The 19,245-nt window shown below is 37.3% G+C and overlaps 1 protein-coding gene across 9 annotated transcripts in view; it reads left to right on the top strand.

The window, feature by feature from the left end:
* Nucleotides 1-19,245, top strand: part of Cog6 (component of oligomeric golgi complex 6) — a 145,410-nt gene that overhangs the window by 99,290 nt on the left and 26,875 nt on the right. For 8 of the 9 annotated variants that reach the window (XR_013423421.1, XR_013423422.1, XR_013423426.1 and 5 more), the window contains exon 19: nucleotides 9,994-10,116. Coding sequence is in view for 1 of the 9 variants with exons in the window: in XM_078016086.1 (XP_077872212.1) it covers nucleotides 9,994-10,003 (10 nt within the window). In the remaining 8 variants the exon portion in view is untranslated. Of the gene's footprint in view, nucleotides 1-9,993; nucleotides 10,491-19,245 lie in introns of those variants that run through there. The other variant, XM_078016086.1, reaches the window with a different exon arrangement.

The following is a 19,245-nucleotide window of genomic DNA, read 5'->3' as shown; positions in this document are numbered from 1 at the left end:
AACATGAGCATGAACCAATCATGTCTGAAATCACAGAAGATAGGAACCACAGACCTTAGAGGCTGCTGATTTCCCTCATTACAATAGGGATTGGTGATGATCCCCTTAGGGGCAGCTCCTGGGCCGGGATGCTTTCCAGCCTCTGAGCTTCTTTCTCCTGATAGACAGGTTCAAACCTAAGATTTCGAATCCAGGTTTTATAAGAAAGTGTGATTTGGGAGAGGGCCTCCAGGATGTTGCTAACCTGCTGTCTTGAGCCAGGCGATAGATTCATGGGTGTGTTTGATGATCATTCATCAAGCTGTGCATTCACGACTGTGTACTTTTTAAAACCTGATGCATTATTATACATGGTGAGATTGTTATTTATTCACACATGCACAAAACATAATTTGGCCACCTTTTCCCCCAGTATCTTCCTTTCCCTCCCCTCTTCCTTCCCCCTCGCTTCCCTCCTCCTCCTTACTGATCTACCTTGTGCTTCACTGTGAACTTTTCTAGGCATACAGTACAATCCAATAAAAGGCTACATAAATAAGCACAATGGTTTGCATTGACTTAGTCTTTTTCTTTTTTTCATGGATCCTGTTTTGAGCTAGTTATTACTTTGAATAGAAGAATACTATAGTGAAGCTTAAGCTGTGATCAGCTCATATTTCTAATGGGGATCTTAGAGGCCATATATATTTTCAGCTAACAAATAAAAACTCATTCTTTTCATTCCTGCAGGTGGAGACAAAGCTATATCATTCAATTCTAAGCCCTTTGTTAAGAAATCTTTACTTCCAACTAGAAATAAGTTATTGTCCTTGACAAGAGCATGGCGGTCACAGGGCTAGTGGGTTATTATTTAGAAATTTGCTGATGCTCAGCAGCACAAAGGCCTGGAATTTTTAATAACTAACATTTGTTTGTTCATTTTTTTTCTAGTTTTCTTTTTTTTCCATTCTTAATGTCATAACTGAACACAATACCTTATTTTAAAATTGATTTACTCTCTTCTGTTTCATGTTAAATTTTCATAGTCAGGAACTGTGTTTTCTATTTTAAAATGGTGTTATAGTTGGCAGAGTTACTCATGTGCTTGTGAGATTGAAAAGGACAGTACTTCCCAGAGGCCTTCTTAGACTAGATATCAATTCAAACTAACCTTGAGGAACCAGATAGTCTATATCATGAAATAGAGCCTCCAATTCAGACTCTGACTCCACACCAGCAAACCACCCAGAATCTGACTCAGTTTAATCCCAGGACATTATATATCTGTCAGCCTGTGTCCTCCATCCTTAGTCTAGGAATGGCCATATACAATTCTAACACAATTCTCATGTAGAAGTCTAACTTCTGATTTTACTGAGAGGGGTTTTCATTCCCCTTATGTTGAAGATCTTTTTTGGGAAAAAAAAAATACAACCCCACCCAAAGTGAGATAATCTTTCATTCTAACTTAGAGGAAGTGGAAACTGGACTGGAAGTGGCCCAAAACTGTTGGGATTCTGGGGCAAGAACATGATGTGAAGCAAACTGGTGGCAGCATGGCTTACTCTGCTTATTTTATGGTCCACTCCAGGCAGAATGTCAGACATTTAGGAGGGCCCAAGAAGAATATGCCTGGAGGAATTGCATTACCTTCACAGCAAGCCAAGAGCTTCTGCTCATGGAATTCAGGAGCTGCCCGTAAGCCGCAGTCAGACTAGGTCCAAACACAGCCCACCTGACATCACCTGCAGAGCTCAGGTTCAGGATCTCTACAGGAGCATCTCTTGAGAGTAACTGCTATAGTTTGGATCTTAAATATCCCCCAGGTGTTCATGTATTAAAGACTTGGTTGTGTGGGCTGGGGATGTGCTCAAGCGGTAACGTGCTTGCCTGGCATGCGCCGGGTGCTGGGTTCGATCCTCAGCACCACATAAAATAAAGATGTTGTGTCCACCAAAAACTGAAAAATAAATACTAAAAAAAAATTCTCTCTCTCTCTCTTCTCTATCTCTCTCTCTCTCTTAAAAAAAAAAAAAGACTTGATTGTCACCACACCCTGTTCCCCATGGCATTATTGAAAGGTGGTAGAACCTTTCAGACATAGGATCTAGTGGAAGAAAGATAGGTCAACGGGTGCAGGCCCTTCCTGTATCTCTTTTTTTCACTTCCCAGCTGCAATAAGAGGAGCAGATTGCTCTCTCACTCATTCCTCACCATGATCTAATGCCTTGCTACAGGTCCAAGAGCAATGGAGCAAGCTGAACACTCACTGAAACCTTTGAAACCATGAGCTGTGGTCAGCAAGGTCACAGGGTTGGGTTTCCCAAGGCCTTCGGAGCTTATATCATGCTACCATGTGCCTGGATGCCAAATAGGCATCATTGGGATTTAATGTTTACCCTGCTAGGTTTTGGTCTTGCTTTGGTCTGATTCTTCCCGTCTAAGCCCCTATTTCTCTCTTTTGGAATGGGAATGTTTCCCCTGTGACATTGTATCTTGGGAGTTTTTAACCTGTTCTTTTGATTTCATAGAGGTCTACAGCTAAGAGTTGGTCTTGAGTTTCAAAGGAGACTTTGAATTTGGACTTTGTTTTCCTTTTATGGTGCTAAGGATTGAACCTAGGGCCTTGTGCATAAGAGGCAAGCTCTCTACCAATTTAGCTATTTCCCCAGCCCTTGAATTTGGACTTTTAAGCAATGCTAGAACTGTTAAGAATTTGGAGACCCTGGAGATGAACTGAATGCATTTGGCAATGTGGGGTAGATGTGAATGTTTGGGGCCCTGGGGCAGAATGGTTTGGAGCTTAATCCCTAGCCTGTGGTGCTATTGGGATATGGTGGAACCTTGAAGCAGTAGGTTCTAGTGGAATGAAGGTAAATCAATAGGGGTTTGCCCTTGAAGGACATATGGGGACCCTGACCTCTTTCTCTCTTTTAGTTCCTGGCTGCCCTGAGATAAGCAACTTCTTTACCTCATGCTTTTGCCTTGGTGCACAGTCTGCCACCGGCCCAAAGCAACTAGGTCGAGTGATCATGGACTAAAACTTCTGAAACTTGAGCCGAGATAACCCTTTCTTCATTATAAGTTTATTTATCTCAGGTATTTGTCACCATGACAGAAAACCTAACAGAGTAATGGCACTGCCTAGAAGAGCTATGAGCAGTGGGTGATGGGATTTAGAAGCAGAGGCTAGAATTCACTGGGAAACTCCAACAGAGAACGGAGGGAGACCAATACCACCTAGGAAGAGCAGGTGGCCCCAGGGCACGAGCACCTGTGCACCTAGTTTTTTTCTTGAACATTTCTTCTTCGTGGGGGGCTGTAAGCGTAGAACACAGAAGTCAACAAGATATTCACATGGAATTCATCACTCAGAACACAGTAGGCTGTTCTCTTAGTTGGAATTAGTGGAAACTGTCAATAATCAGAGCTTTTAGTTTTGGGTGAGGGAATAAATAATTCATATGGCAATTGTCCAAATGTCTGCAAGATTTCCAACTCTTGTCCTCTGAGACTTGAAGTTAGCAAATTTGGATGAAAATAGTGTCATTTACTAAGGCCCCAGGGTCAACAGAGAAGAATAAAATTCTCCAAATGGATTCCCCAAGAGGATAGAAAGAGAAACCTTTGGGTGGGCTCCTACTCTGAGGTGGATATTGAAGGAGGCTGGTGGTCTGGAAGCCCCTAGTTTATGAGTTCTGGAGAGGAACCCCCTTGGGGACAGCATAGTGGCCTGGGAAAGTGCCTAAGAAAAGGAGTTTGAATGCCAACACGTTGACTCAGGCTTCTTTGTGGGAACTCCCAGGACTACATTGAGGAAGAGTGAATTGAATTGCCATGGACTGAGCAGGAATTGGAAAGAAGGCCTGGGCTCAGGCCCTCAGTCCTGATGATGACCAGCTGCAGCGCGCTCGAGGCTTGTGGCTGTGGTATGCTCAACAGAGGATCCCTTAACTGTCTGGAATTAGCTGGCTGCACCCTGGTTGCTTTATGTATTCTTTGTGACAGCAACAAAGGCAACTGCACAGGAGTCCTCTGAGACTTTGCTCCAGAAGTAAGGCTGCAAGACTGGGAACCACCTTCAGATTTTGTAAAACACCTCGGAATTCTGGGTTGTAACAGGATATATAGTGGCAATGTAGGAAAGCTGGACATAGGAAGGCAGGAATCCTCAAATTTCCCATTATCTGACCATGTGAGAAATTTAGTATTTTACCTTGAGTCTCCACTGGTAACTGTTACCCCCTCCCAGTTCCAAAATGGACTTACCACTGTGGCATGTTCTAGTGACTCTTCAGGAGTCCTCTCCTGCATATCATACACATTTTAAATTGTGAACAGGTCCATTCAGACGTCTCCAACAGAAACAATAAAAAGGATCAGAGAATTTACCCTAATTGAGGAATCTCCAGCAATCCTTTATTTTTTAATTATTCCATGTTTTTAAGAGTTAGGGTACTCAAGAGGAAATTTCAGTGGATGATTGTATTTCATGCAACACTTTGCTTTTCTAGCTATTTGTTTAACCTTTATTTTAATTAAACCCTTCAGGTTAGGGATTAAAGCAGAAAGAACACTCCCAAAACAGAGCAGGGTGAGAGCAGGGGCTAAGGTACTTGGAGGATGAAGGATTTTCCGCTTTGCTCAGCTTTGGAGAATGAAGGAAATGATATATCAAAGTAAGGACAGAGAGACAGACCTCAATGCCCCGGGATATAAATATGATGTATTGTACAGAGCAGAATGATCCCTCCGAGGTGTGGTCAGCATAGAGCCCAGAAGTGCCCCAACCATATACATCTCTGTCTCAGGAAATCCTGCACTCTGTCAGCAGGAAACCTAGGAGCACATTGAAATTCTAGTGCTTAGAAGAGACCTCTCCCTGGTAGAAGGGAGGTAGCAGGCTGAGCAGAGGAAGCTATAGAACTCAAGTGAGAGAAGAGAGGAGGAAATGAGTTGCCCAAAACAACTAGGTTGAGAGGCCACAGGAGGGAGAAAATCCCACCCCCCATGAGATTACAGGAAGCTGCTCCAGACCTCTGCAGCAACATGAATAGGCAGAGGAAGGAATGTGGAGGCAGATAAAGAGGGTGGCTGCAACCCTGGCTCAGCCTGTCTTCATCCATGTGACATGGAATGGAAGAGCAGTGGGAGCCTGGAACTGGGCATGTGGCTCCGGGTGATAGTGGAATCCTGGGGAGCTGGCTGTGAGTGGGCGGGGAGTGCAGGGGGGGAGGCACAGTGGTCAGAGGGGACAGTTTGGGAATCACATTTTCTACAAAGTAACCACCACAGTCATGTGATATTGAAGCAAGTTTTGCAGAGAGAGCACAGTGTTCCCTCGAACTTGAACTTGTAAAATCCAATGGCAATGGCATTTGAGATGAACACGAAAGCAAGAATTGTTTTCTAAAATGCTCCGGAAAGGAAAGAGCCATTCTGTGATGTCAATTCTAGTCGGCCTTGCTGACTTGGGATCTCCAGACTCTGGAGGTGACACTGGATTTCATTCACAGAAACCCTATTAATTTATGGTTAGAATCAAGCAAAAAGAATTTTCCTGGTAGATTGATTGATTGGTTCCCCATAACCCCTCTGAGGTTCGCGCACCCGTGAACAGAAGACTGAGGCAACCATCTCCTGTTCATAATTCAGTGACTGTTCTTAAGAAACCATTTTATCTGGAATGCTCAAGATGGCTGAGACACTTGATATTATTAATCACATTAGGAGCCCTAAGTGATTGCTTACTGGAAAGTATTTCGAGAAATTTGCAGATGGGAAATGGAAGGCACCACAAGTCTGCTGGTTCTCTGCCCATTTTTAATTTTTTTTCCCCCAAAGGTAGGAAATGTCTTTTTTTCACTGCGAGATTGGCTCACCACTCTGTGAACTGGAGTGAGTGGACTGGGTCAAGGGTCAGGGGAGTGGAGTGAACAAAAGAATGTGGGTGGCCACTGCACAAAGGGCCACTTCCAGGCAAGGTGGTCAAGTTTGAACTCAGCAAAGAACTCCTGCATGGCCTGCCAAGAGGATCGGGTTAATTAGGTAGGAAGGTGTGGGAGGAAACCGATGTTAGTGGAACATTTAACTGGATGCTTCAGTGCTTAACTGGATTCCGAATCAAGTGGCGGGGGGGGGGGGGGGGGGGGGGGGGGGGGGGGGGTGAGTGTGTGCACGCGCGCGCGCGCGCACACACACACAACAAGCTTCTGCAATGAGAGTCAGTAGCGCTATTTTACAGATGGGAACCCTCAGATTAGATAATCTTGCATGGGGGAAGAGAGTTAAAAAGGGGCATAGTATATACATCTTGATGCTTTCTGGGTAATAATAAATATTATAATATGTATATAACATTTAATAATATATAGCCATGCTTTCTGTGGAATTTCAGGCACTTAGGAGAGAAGCGTGGAAGGATATTTTGGCATGAAATCTTCTCAAACTGCCATGCTTAAAGTTTCCCCATGTCACAACTGTCATCACTATAAAATAATTGGTGATAACTACCAATAGCCTAATTATCCCTCCCAGAGGGTAATCAGTCCATAGTCCTAGATAAATCTTCATTTCAGCCCTCTCTCTGAAAGCTCAGGAATGTGAAACATTCAAAGCAGGAAATTGCACCATCAGCAACATTGTCTTTTGAATGTTGGTATTTGCTTTGGTTGGGCTACCCCATGGACCATCATCATCATCTTGTGACCTGTGCAGGACCCTGTGCTTCTGGAGTTTTTCCAGTGGTGGGAGGTGATTATGTCTTGGAAAACTGCCCAGAGGTCTGGCTTATAGAAATGTGGCCAGATGGCTTTGTCATCTGCCCTTTTCTGTAGCTCTTCATTTGATAGAAACACAGTGAGTTATGAGCAAAGGGAAATTCCAGAATAATGCAAATTATAACATACACATATGGCATAGAGGGTTGCTGTGAGGGCTAAGTAACTATAAATGTGTATAAAGCACTGAGAACAGTATCTGGCATATGATAAGCACCAATTAAGTGTTAGCTGTCACTGTTATTATTGATGTTCTCATCTTAAATGTTTGTGTCTTTCTAAATGACTTGAAGTTTAGTGGATTATTAAAGGATGAGATGACCTAAAGGAAAGCATGCCCTAAAGATCCATTTACTGAAAATTCTTTCCTCTGTCACTCTTTCCTTTTCTCTTACACTCTACTGTTCTCCTTTGTGTTTTCACAAAAGTTGCTTACTTCAGTTGGTAGAGATAACATTACCCCCACTGAGTATGATTGAAATGTCCACACATGTAGTTGTTGGTTTAAAAATGCATTATTGAAAAATAGCTAACAATATGTACATGTGTCTTAATATGTGTTAAATATTCAAAAGATACAAGAGGATAAATAGTGAAACCAAGGCACTTGAGATTATCTGTTTTGAGACGGAAAAAGAGAAAATAAAGAAAAGTGAGCAGAGCTTACGGGACTTAAGGAACACCGTCTAGCAGACTAATACATATATTATAAGAATTACAGAAATAAAAGTAGGAGGGGTAGAGATATTATTTGAAGATATAATGGCTGAAAACTTCTTAAATTAGAGGAAATGCATGGAAATTATACACACACACACACACACACACACACACACACACACACACATATATCTCCTTATTGTGTCAGCATAATTTTCCTGAGCTCTTTCATTTCTGCTAGATGTTCTTAATTTAGGAAAGTGGTTGATTGTTAAAGATTTAAAATTTATAATTGAAATTAAATATATAAATATATATTTGATCAAAGTGTCCAGTTGTTAACTGCAACATATGTCCCCCCTCGGGTGCAAGTGATTCCTGTCCTATTTAAAATTTCTGTTTCCATCCTTCCCTTCCTCCCTTGTGGTATTTCTGGAAGGAAACAAATTACTTTTGGATCAGTCACTTGTAACAGGTCTGTGTGGATGAGGTATCAGCGCCATGTTTCAGGATGGCAAATATTCTTAATATTCAAGCTTGTGTGTATGTGATGAGATACCAAAACCTTCTATCTCCCTTTCTAACTAAACTCAGTATTTTATCTCCTGGTACTAAGTTGCCCAGACTGGCCTCAAACTTGCAATCCTCCTGCCTCAGGTGCCTAAATTGCTGGAATTACATGTGTGTGTCACAATACTGGCTCCTTATTTAATCTTAAATCCATGCCTCCCAAAGCTACCAAGGGCACCCATGCATGTTGTTTCACACAAGAGATTGTGGGTTTTATTAAATGTTGGAGAACTATATTCTGCTGTTTCTCTGAGATTTGAAACTCTGAGCCCTATAACCTCAATCTTCACTGGCCTTTTCAACTCTTCTGAAAAACAAACAAAAAATACCCCCTATTTTTGCCACAGATGGAGCTTGCATTACTACTTCTCTCCTTGTTTTCCCACTATCTTTCTACTATGCCAGGAGTATTATAAATGATGGTTTTAAAACACAGACCATTGACATTAATAACTTTTGTCTCAGATATCTCTGCAACAAAAACTGGGATCATTGAAATTTTAGGTGAGACATTTTGAAAAGTCCATTTTCATAAAATAGTGGTGTGAAAAAATGGAGAAGAGATCATGTTTACCCCAGAGCTGATGGTTACTGTGTACATATGAGCACAGAGGAACCACGTTTATCACTGACACTGGGTCTGATTGAGCAAGTATATGCTCTGTTAATTTCTGCTCTTTACCATTTTTATTATGTCTTACCTTTTTTAAAAAAATATTTGTTGTCAATGGACCTTTATTTTATTTATTTATATGCAGTGTTGAGACTTGAACACAGTGCCTCACACATGCTAGGCAAGTACTCTACCCGAGCCACAACCCTAGCCCATGCCTTACCTTTTTGTTTTATATACATTTTGAGCATAATCTACTCAACACAGTTAAAGATTTATAAAAATTATTTAAATACTTTGGTCGGTGGGAATAATCAATTTGGAAGAATTCTTGAATATTTCTATACCAACCAAATTACCCAGGTTATTTCCATATATTCAGGTTATTACTTGATGCTGAGATATCATCTATTCTATTTATGCCTCTTTTCTCTGACTTTATAGACAGATTAACTCTGTGGTGGCTTTACTTCTTTTCCAAATACTTTATTTTTGAATAGCACCTTCTGATTCACATTTTCTATGTTAATGCCAAAGTAATGTTTGCATACTAGCAGTAAATGGAACTGTTTATGCAGTATAGCCAGGCTGGTCTGTCATGGATTCAGGGGAGAAAGCTCTAGTGTTGGAGATCAATAAACCCTTTTAGAACTCATTGACAGTAGCCAAAAATTCTTTCTGTACAGCCAAATCTACTAGTTTAGGTCCTTTTCTCCAACAGGGATTAAAGAAACAAACTTAAATACAAACACAACCTATTCAATCACACCCTGAACTGTGTTAAGCCAATTTGTGCTGAGGTGATACTAAGAGTTGCAATTGCCTTCAGATTAATTCTGTCTTTCTTTGAGGTACATATAAAATATTTCCACTGTACCTCCCGTCCCCAAAGACTTTCTTAATTCACATTTTACCTGGTAAGACTCTGCAGTGCTTAATATCTCTATTAATGATGTTAATATTTGATAAATATTTACCATGTGATTTCCATTCCTGACCTCCCTGAATCCTCAGAACAACACTATGAAAACAGACCATTACTACTCCAATTTGCCGCTAAGGAAATTGAAGGCAAGAGAGGATAAGATACTATATTGTATATGGTCACATGACTAGTGTTAGTACCAAGATTCTAACGTAGTTCATCAAGCCACTAAGCAATGCCGACCCTCTGTGCACACTGTCTTCGACTCTGGGCTTCTCTAGTTTATATCCTGATTCCTTAACCCAATGGGTTTCAATCCTGGCTGCACATTGGAATCACTAGTTAAGTTTTAATTAATTTCCAGATATACTGATTTAATTGGTTTGGATGAGGTTCAAATTTCAGAAGTTCCCAGAGTTGAGAACAACAGATTTAACCATATGCTTTCTTTTTTTTTTTTCTCACAGAGTTGCTTAGTGCCTTGATGTTGCTGAGACTGGCTTTGCGCTCAAGATCCTCCTGCCTCAGCCTCTCGAGCCACTGGGATTACAGATGTGTGCCACTATACCAGGCAACCGTGTGCTTTTAATGTAAGGGCTTGGAGACCTAACATGCTGGTTTGTATATATTAGATTTCAAATGAAATCATTTTTGAGTGAGTTAAGTAGTAAGTTGTTCACTGATTTATGTAGAATTAATGGTACAGTTATGTGCACTGAAAGAAGAATATCCTAAGCAGTTCCTTTTACCAGGTCTCAGAGGTCAAAATAATTTATCATAGTAAAGCCACTGCTTGCTTTTTTATTCTTAGACTCTTCTGACTGTTGAGTGCAGTTTTCCGGAGGCTAGAGGATGTGAAAGGACTTTAATCATTCTGACAGATAATCAGATGTAGGCAGATATCTTTGTATTTTCAAATTCTCTTGGTTTTCATTTCAAATGTAGTAAATACAACTAAATATAAGCTCTTTGGCTTCCAGAATAGTTTTTTAAAGATTGTAAAAAGTGTTCTGAGATGAAAAACTCTGAGAACTACCATCTTAAGTGACGCTTTGGTGGCTTTGGTAAGTAAAATATTTTAGAAAATATGAACATTGTTATCTAAACTAACAATAGGGTCTCAAATCACTACAAATCTTGCCTCTCATCATATAGTCCAACAATTAGGAGTGTCAGCATGTCTGGGAGCTTGTTAGAAAGGAACGCGATGGGGATAAGAGCTTCCTGAATCTAAACCTGCATTCCTACAAATTGCCACATGACTTTTATGGCCATCACTGTCTGAGAAGCACTGAGTTAGAGAAGTAGCCTGTATGTTAGTAATTGATCCCATGTAATCTTTTCATCTTAATGAAACACAAATCTTTCTACTTGTTTCTCCCCATCTCTTTTTGAGCAGTATGCCCTTTTTTAATCTAACCTTGTACAGAAGTTCATGAAAAGTGTTACCATCTCAACTTACAGATGGAGAAACTTAAAGATAAAAGGCTGGAGAGGTTTGACTATCCCATAGTTCATTGGCAACCTGGGAAGAAATTGCAGAGCAGCGGATCCATGAACTGATTCATCTCCCATTAAATTATAATGGGCCTCAGTACATTTCCAAACATAAAAACTATCCATTCGATGATACTGTATTTTAAGCCTGTGTTGCCCACTTGGTGATCAGTGACTTGGTCTACTGAAGCATTGATAATTTTGTACAGAAATTACGGATTTATATGTTAGTTGCTCTAACTAGAATCTGTGATTCTTTTTTTTTATTTATCTATTTTTTAGTTGTTGATAGACCTTTATTTATTTTTACATGGTGATGAGAATTGAATTCAGTGCCTCACACATGCCAGGCAAGTGCGCTACTCCAGAGCCCCAGACCCAGCCCTAGAATCTGTGATTCTTAAAATGAAGAACTATGTCTTATTTTTTAAATTTCATTCTCAGCATTTACCCCAGTACTAGGCACATAGAAAGAGCTCAATAAATGCTGTCTTAATCATCTCAGGCTGCCATAACAAAATACCATATACTAGGTGGCTTCAGCAACAGAGATTTCTTTTCTCACAGTTCTGCAGGCTTAAAGTCTTAGCTTAAAGTGCCAGCAGAGCTAGGTTCTGGTGAGGGCTCTTTTCCTGTACTTGTAGACTTCTGTGTCTTTCCTCACACAGCAAGTAAGGGTTGTGGGTCTAGAGAAAGAACAAGCTCCCTACTATCTCTTCCTATAGGGCACTAAACTCATCCTGGGGCTCTAATCTCATGATAATGTCTAAACCTAATTATCTTTGTAAGGCCTATCTCCAAATACAATCACATTAGTGGTCAGAGTTTCAATATACAAATTTGGGGGGACATGAACATTCAGTCCATAATAAATACATAATGAATAAAAAGGAAAAGTAGTACAAAAAGAGTAGATTTCAAGAAAGCCAATCAAACGTAATTGGAAAGTTATGCAACTTTCTGGGGGGAGGGTGGAAAGATGGTATAAAAACCCCAAATCTTCCACTTTGTTTTGAGCCAAAGTAAATAAATTGAAGAAGCTCACCAGTTTTTTCGTCTTTGTAGTTTGTTTTCCTTCCTGATTCTAATCTCCGAACTTCAAAGCAAATGGTTTCTCAAAACATTTATTATATTTTGCGAACAACCATGTTTAACTGTATGGCAAATGATTTTACTTTTACCTGGAAGAGCATCTTTTCTTCTAAATGAAGGATAGTTTTTGACTTAAGGAATGGTAGGACAGTTTGGACCTCAAGCTAGAAGCTGTGGAAAGACAGAATAGGTGCACATGAAAACTTCAGAGGGCATGAAGATCTGTGGACATCTGAAGAAAATAGGTTATAGCCATGACACTGTAATAGAACGTTTAAGGCCACAAGAAGCTAGGAAGTGACTGCTTCAGAAATCAAGATATTTAAATGCATCTAGAGAAAATTGGAGGGGAAAAGAAAAAGCACACATGGACCAAATCAATACACATGATCAGAAAAGACATGAGAGCACTTCAGGCCATTTCCTTAGGCGGTTCTGAAGGCTCACAGGGTCACAAATTTGTGCAAGTGTTTTGTGTTGGTCTCTGAGACTGAAAAAAGTAGCTGTCTTTTTTGTTGTTTGTTTGTTTGTTTGTTTTCTTTTCTTTTAAAGAAGCCCAATTTGAATGACAAGCCATATAAGAAAACATAACCCAGTCATTAAGATAAAATAAATCTCTAGAAATAATTTTTGAAGAAACATATGCAACAGAATACTTTAAAAAAAATCTCAAGTGTGCTCAAAGAACTAAATGAAATAAGGAAACAATATGTAAATGAAATTACAATACCCAAAAGAAGAAGAAATTATTCTAAAAAAATCAAACAGAAATTCTGGAGGGAAAATACATAATAACTGAATTGAAAAATTTACTAGCGGGTTTCAAAAGCAGACTTGGAAAGGATGGAAAAGTAATCAACAATTAGGAAGACAAGTCGTTTGAAGTATCCAGTTTGAGGAGCAAAAATAAAATAAAATAAAGAAAGAATAAATAAAATTGAACAGAGCCTGAGGGATTTATAGAAAACCATCTAACAGACCAATACATGCATTATAAGAATTATAGGAGAAGGGAAGGCAGAGAGATTATATGAGTAAGAAATGTCTGAAAACTTATCAAATTAGAAGAAATATATGGATATACAAATCCAAAAAGCTTAACAAATGTTGATTAAGATAAACACAAAGAGACCCACACTGAGACACATGATTATTAAATTGTTAAACTCTAGAGACAGAGTAAGGAAAAGCAGAGAGTGGAGTGACTTGTTATATAGAAGGGAGCCTCACTAAGGTAGTGAAACTGGTAGATGTCTCAGCAGAAACCTTGTGAATTGGAAGGCAGTGAGATGATATATTCAAAGGGCTAAAAAATCCAGAACAAACCAAAGATGGGGTGGAAACTCTGTCAACCAAGAATTCTACATACAGTAAAATTGTCTTCTAAAAATAAATGAAAAAAAAAGACATTTATGAACCCTCTCCAACAACAACAAAAAAAATCTGCTGGACTTCATTATTATTTGATTTATCCAAGAAGAAATACTAACGGAATCCTTTAGGTTAAAATGAATAGAAACTAGAAAATACCTTGAAGCTAAAAAAAAATAGGAAATTCTTTACATGGATTAAAAAAAAGTATTATGGTAATTTTGGTTTATAACTTCACTTTTTATTTTATTTGTGTAATTAGTAAAATCAATAACATAAGACTAGCAGAGCTATGAATGAATAAACTTTTTGTATGTGATTAAAGTTGAATTAGGGTTCTCCAGAGAAAAAGAATCAATTGGAGATTAGGGATTTATCTATATCTATATCTATATCTATATCTATAGATATAGATATTTGGGATTGATATATATATGTAGATATATATTGATATCTAGCTATATAGAGAGATAGATATTAGGGATTGATATATATAGAGAGAGATAGATAGATAGATAGATATGAATATATATATGTATATGTATATATTCATAAAAAGAGATTTATAATGACAAATTGGCTCCCATTGTTATGGAGGCCACAACCTGCCATCTGTAAGCTGGAATCGTTCCAGTCCAAGTCCAAAGGGCTGAGAATCAGAGGTACAAATTCAAGCCCAAGGGCAAGAAAAAATTGATCTCACAGCGCAAGCTGGTAAATAGAAAGAAAAAAAGAGATGATCCTTCTGCCTCCACCTATTTTTCTATTCAGACCCTCAATGGATTGAATGATTCTTCCTTAGATTGAAGAGGGCAATCTACTTTGCTGAGGTCACAGGCTCAAACCCTAATCTTATTCAGAAATACATTTAGAAACACACCCTAAAACAATGTTGAATCTGGGTACCTGGTAGTGTAGTCAGTTTGACACACAAAATTAGCCATCAGAGAAGTTAAATTTGGGTCAACTTATACATCATTATAAATTTAGGATGTTATATGTGATCCTGATCATAACCACAAAGAAAATATATAGAATATGCACAAAAGGAAATGAAAAGAGAATCAAAATGTGTCACTGCAAAAGAAATTAAACAGGAAGTCAGTAATGGAGAAAATGAGAGACAAAAAGCTCTAACACATGCAGAAACACAACAAAATGGCAAAAATAAGTCCTTCACTATCACTAATTAAATGTAAATGTATTAAACTCCCTAATCTAAAGACATAGATTGTAGAATGGAAGAAGCAAACACACAAAGACTAAACTACATGCCTATATACTGTCTGCATTTTAGATGTAAAGATATGTGTAGGATCTATAAGAAAAAAGATACGTGTAGGCTAAATGTGAAAACATAAAAAGTTATTGCAGGCAAATAGTAACTAAAAGAAAGCAGTGTTAAGGACTGAGAGTGTGGATCAATGGTAGAGTGAACAGACAAAATACTCTAAAACTTTTACAAGAAGAAAACAAAAACATTACATAATGACAAATTGGCCAATTTACCACGAAGATATTAGTAATTATAATTATGTATGTGCCAGGCTGATCACTGTAGACTATACATGTAATCCTAGCTATTCAAGAGGCAGGTGGATCACATGACCAGGAGTTTGAGAATAGTCTGAGCAACATAGCAAGACCCTATCTCAAACAAACAAAACAGTGATGACAAAACGTTTATGTCCCAAATATGTAAGATTCCAAAAATATATCAAGCAAGCATTGACAGAATTGACTCTAAAATACATCAAACCAGCAATTGATAGAATTAGAAGAGGAATAGATGGCTCTACAAAAACAGAAGGTGACTTTAGTACTCCACTTGTAATGATGGATGCAAACACCAGGTGAAAGATCAATAAGAAATTATTGAACTTGAAAAACAATAGCAACCACTTGGACCTAAAGGTATTTATAGAACACTGTACCCATTAGCAACAGAACGTAATACAGATTTTTCTCAGATTCACATACAATATTAACCAGGGTTGCCAATGTGTTAGGCTCCACAACAAATCTTAATAAATGTGAAAAGACTGAAATCATATAAAATATCTTTTCTGACCACAGTGAAATGAAACTAGCAATTGACACAGTGGGAAATCTAGAAAATTCACAAATATGTGGAAATTAGACATTTTTATACAACAAATGAATGAGTCAAAGAAGAAATCTCAAGGAAAATTAGGAACTATCTTCAGTAAAAATTAAGATATACTATATCAAAACTTATGAGCTTCAGCAAAAACAGGGCAAAAAAAAGAAATTTGTACCTGTAAAAACATTGAAAAGAGGAATGATCTCAAATCAACAACCTAACTTTACCCCTTAAAGAAATAGAAAAAGAAACTGAAGCCCAATGTTGGCAGAAGAAGTCATCATGATGAAAGCAGAAGGAAATAAAATAAACAAAATAAAAATAACAGAGAAAATCAATGAAAACAAGAGTTGGATCTTTGAAAAGATCAACAAAATTAACAAAATTTTTGCCAGATTTACTAAGAAAAAAGGAGATAAGACTCAAATAACGAAATAAGAAATGAAAGAGGAAACATTGCTATTGATTTTATAAAAACAAAAAGAATTATAAGAGAATATTATGAAAAATTATATGTTAACAAATTGGATAGCCCAGTGAAATGAACAAATCCCTAGAACCACATGAACCACCAAAACTGAATCATGAAGAAATAAAATTGACCTAAATTAGTAAGGAAGATTAAATCAGTAACCAAAAAACCTCCCGACAATGAAATCTAGAAGATGGGTTCCCTAACAAGTTCCACTAAACTTATAAAGAATTAATACTACTCCTTTTCAGATTCTTCCTAGAAAATTGAAGAGGAGGGAATACTTCATAATTTATTCTGAATCCAGCATTACCTTGAATTCAAAACCACATGGAGATACTACCAAAAAAAAAAAAATCTATGGAACAATTTTCTCAACAGAATACTAGCAAACTTAATTCAATAATGTATGAAAAAATCATATGTAATAGCCAATTGTAATTTATTCTTGAAGCACAAGGATGGTTCAATATACAAAAATTAACCAAAGTAACGCACCATGAAAACAGAATGGAGAGGAAAAAACATATAATCATCTCGATTAAAGCAGAAAATGTATTTGAAAAAATTCAATATTCTTTCATGATAAAAATGCTCAATAAGCAAGGAATAAAAGGAAACAATGTCAGCAAAATAAAGACTATGAAAAACCCACAACTAGCATCTTATTCAATTGTTAAAAAAGAAAAATGAAAGCTTTTTTCTAAGCTCAGGCTAACATGTTCTTTCATTATTTCTATTCAACATAATATTGGAAGTTAGCCCAGAGAAGTTAGAGGAGAAAAAGAAATAAGAGGATTCATTTCCAAATTAGAAGAAGTCAAATTATCTCTATTCATAGGTAATATGGTTTTATATGTAGAAAACTCTAAAGAGTCCACAAAAACTAATAAATTCAGCAAAGTTGCAATATACAAAGACAACAAAATACAAAGACAACAAAAATAGTTGCATTTCAATGCCCTGACAATAAAAAGTCCAAATTGAAATTTTCATACCCCATTTGAATAAAATGTATGATATATGATATATCAAGATCATTGTAATGTTTTTGAGCAACTAATAAAAAACCTATTCTATTTATGATAACATAAAAAACAACACTAACATAAATTTAGCAAAGGAGGCAAAAAATGTATACATGAAAAATTACAACAATTTGCTGACAGAAATTAAAGAAGACAGGAATAAATGGAAATACATCCCATGTTCATTGGAAGACTTATTATTGTTAAAATATTAAAAATGCACAAAGTAATCTACAGATTCAGTGCAATCCATATCAAACTTAGCAGGGTTTTATTTTTTTGAAAAAATTAAAAAAATATATCCTAAATTTTTTATTGAATCTCAAGAAACTCAGAAGAGCCCAAACAATTCTTAAAAAGAACAAAGTTGGGAGTCTCATACTTCTTGTTTCAAAATTTGCTGCAACACTATAGCAATCAAAACATAAAGACAAACAGAAGACTGACCTAAAGACAAACATATAGACCTGTGTAAAACAGTAGAAATCCCAAAAGTCAACCTTCACATATATGATCTAGTTATTTTTGACAACTGAATATTTATATACAAAAGAATAAAGTTGGACTTTTACCTTGTGTATAGAAACCAACTCAAAATGGATTAAAAACTCAAACCTAAACCTAAACTATAAAACTCCTAGAAGAAAACTCTTAGAGGAAAAGTTTTATGACTTTAGATATGGTAATGCTTCCTTGAATATCAAACCAAAAGCAGAGTCAATGAATGAAAGAATAGATAAGCAGGACTTTATTTGAACTCAAAGATATTTGTGCATCAAAATACAGTATACAGAAATAGGAGGAAATATTTGCAATTAATGTATCTGATAAGGGGTTTTTATCTCAAACATAAAAAGAACTTATACAACTCAACAATAAAAAAGTGACTCAATGAAAACATGGGCACAGGACTTTAATAGACATTTGTACAGAGAAACAAATGGCCAATAAGTGCATGAAAATATAGTCACCATCTCTAATCATTAAGAAATGCAAATCAAAAGCACAACAAAGTACCACTTGACATTCATTAGATTGGCTATTGTCAAGAAGACAGAAAATAACAAGTGTTGGCAATTATGTGAACAAATGGGAATCCTTATACTTTGCTCATGGGGATGTAGAGTGGTTGAAAGTTGTAGAAAACAGTAATAGTAATTTCTCAAAACTTAAAACTTGGAATTATCAAATGATCCATCAATTTCATTTCTGGTATATACCCTAAACAATTGAATTCATGGACTCATATTTGTACACCGGTGTTCATGGCAACATGATTCACAATGACCAAACAACCCAGGTGTTCCCTCATGGATGCATGAATAAACAACATGTACATTATATTATAGATGTACATATAAGAGAATATTATTCAGCCTTCAAAAGGAAGGAAATACTGCCATGTGCTGCTACATTTATGAATCTCATGAACCTCAATTATGCTCAGTGAATTAAGCCAGTCACAATAGACAAATATTGTATGATTTCACTTATATGTGATACCTAGATTTTTCATAATAATTGAAACAGAAAACAGAACAGTGATTGCCCTGGTCTTAAGATAGGTAGAATGGGGAGTCATTGTTCAATGGATAGAATGTTTCAATTAGCAGAGGTGCAAAGCTTCTGGAGATGGATAGCGTTGACGGTTACCTACCAGTATCCATATCCATGTGCTTATTGCCACTGAACAGTACATCTTATTCTATGTATATATTATCAGAATAAAAATAATAATACAAAAAAAAGAAAGAAAAGGAAAATAATGACACACACAAAATAAATCACATTTAAAAAACAGCTCTTATTGGGTCTGATGACCTATCACTTTCCTCTTTTTCCTGGAAACTTCCTGCCCAGGGTCCTCTTCCTCCTTTCCTAATCTGGATATGCTGATCTCCAGGGACCCATGTGGTCATCCAGGGATTTCCCTTCCTGGTCCTATTGTTGGAGTTGCTGCTCCCTTAATCTATTTCTTGATTTATCTCCTTGTTTTGGTGGATAATATTCTCTATGAAAGGATGTAGGGGCATTAAATCTTCTGAATCCTTGCATGTTTAGAATGTCTGTATTTTGCAGGCAGTCAAATTGCAGTTCAGTTCTCCTTTGAATTCTCAAGTTCTCCATTTCCTATAGGCTTCCAATGTCCTGCTAT

This window comes from Ictidomys tridecemlineatus, chromosome 6 (genome assembly GCF_052094955.1).
Source record: "Ictidomys tridecemlineatus isolate mIctTri1 chromosome 6, mIctTri1.hap1, whole genome shotgun sequence".
Classification (NCBI taxonomy): Eukaryota; Metazoa; Chordata; class Mammalia; order Rodentia; family Sciuridae; genus Ictidomys; species Ictidomys tridecemlineatus.
This window is presented reverse-complemented; position numbering and strand designations above follow the sequence as displayed.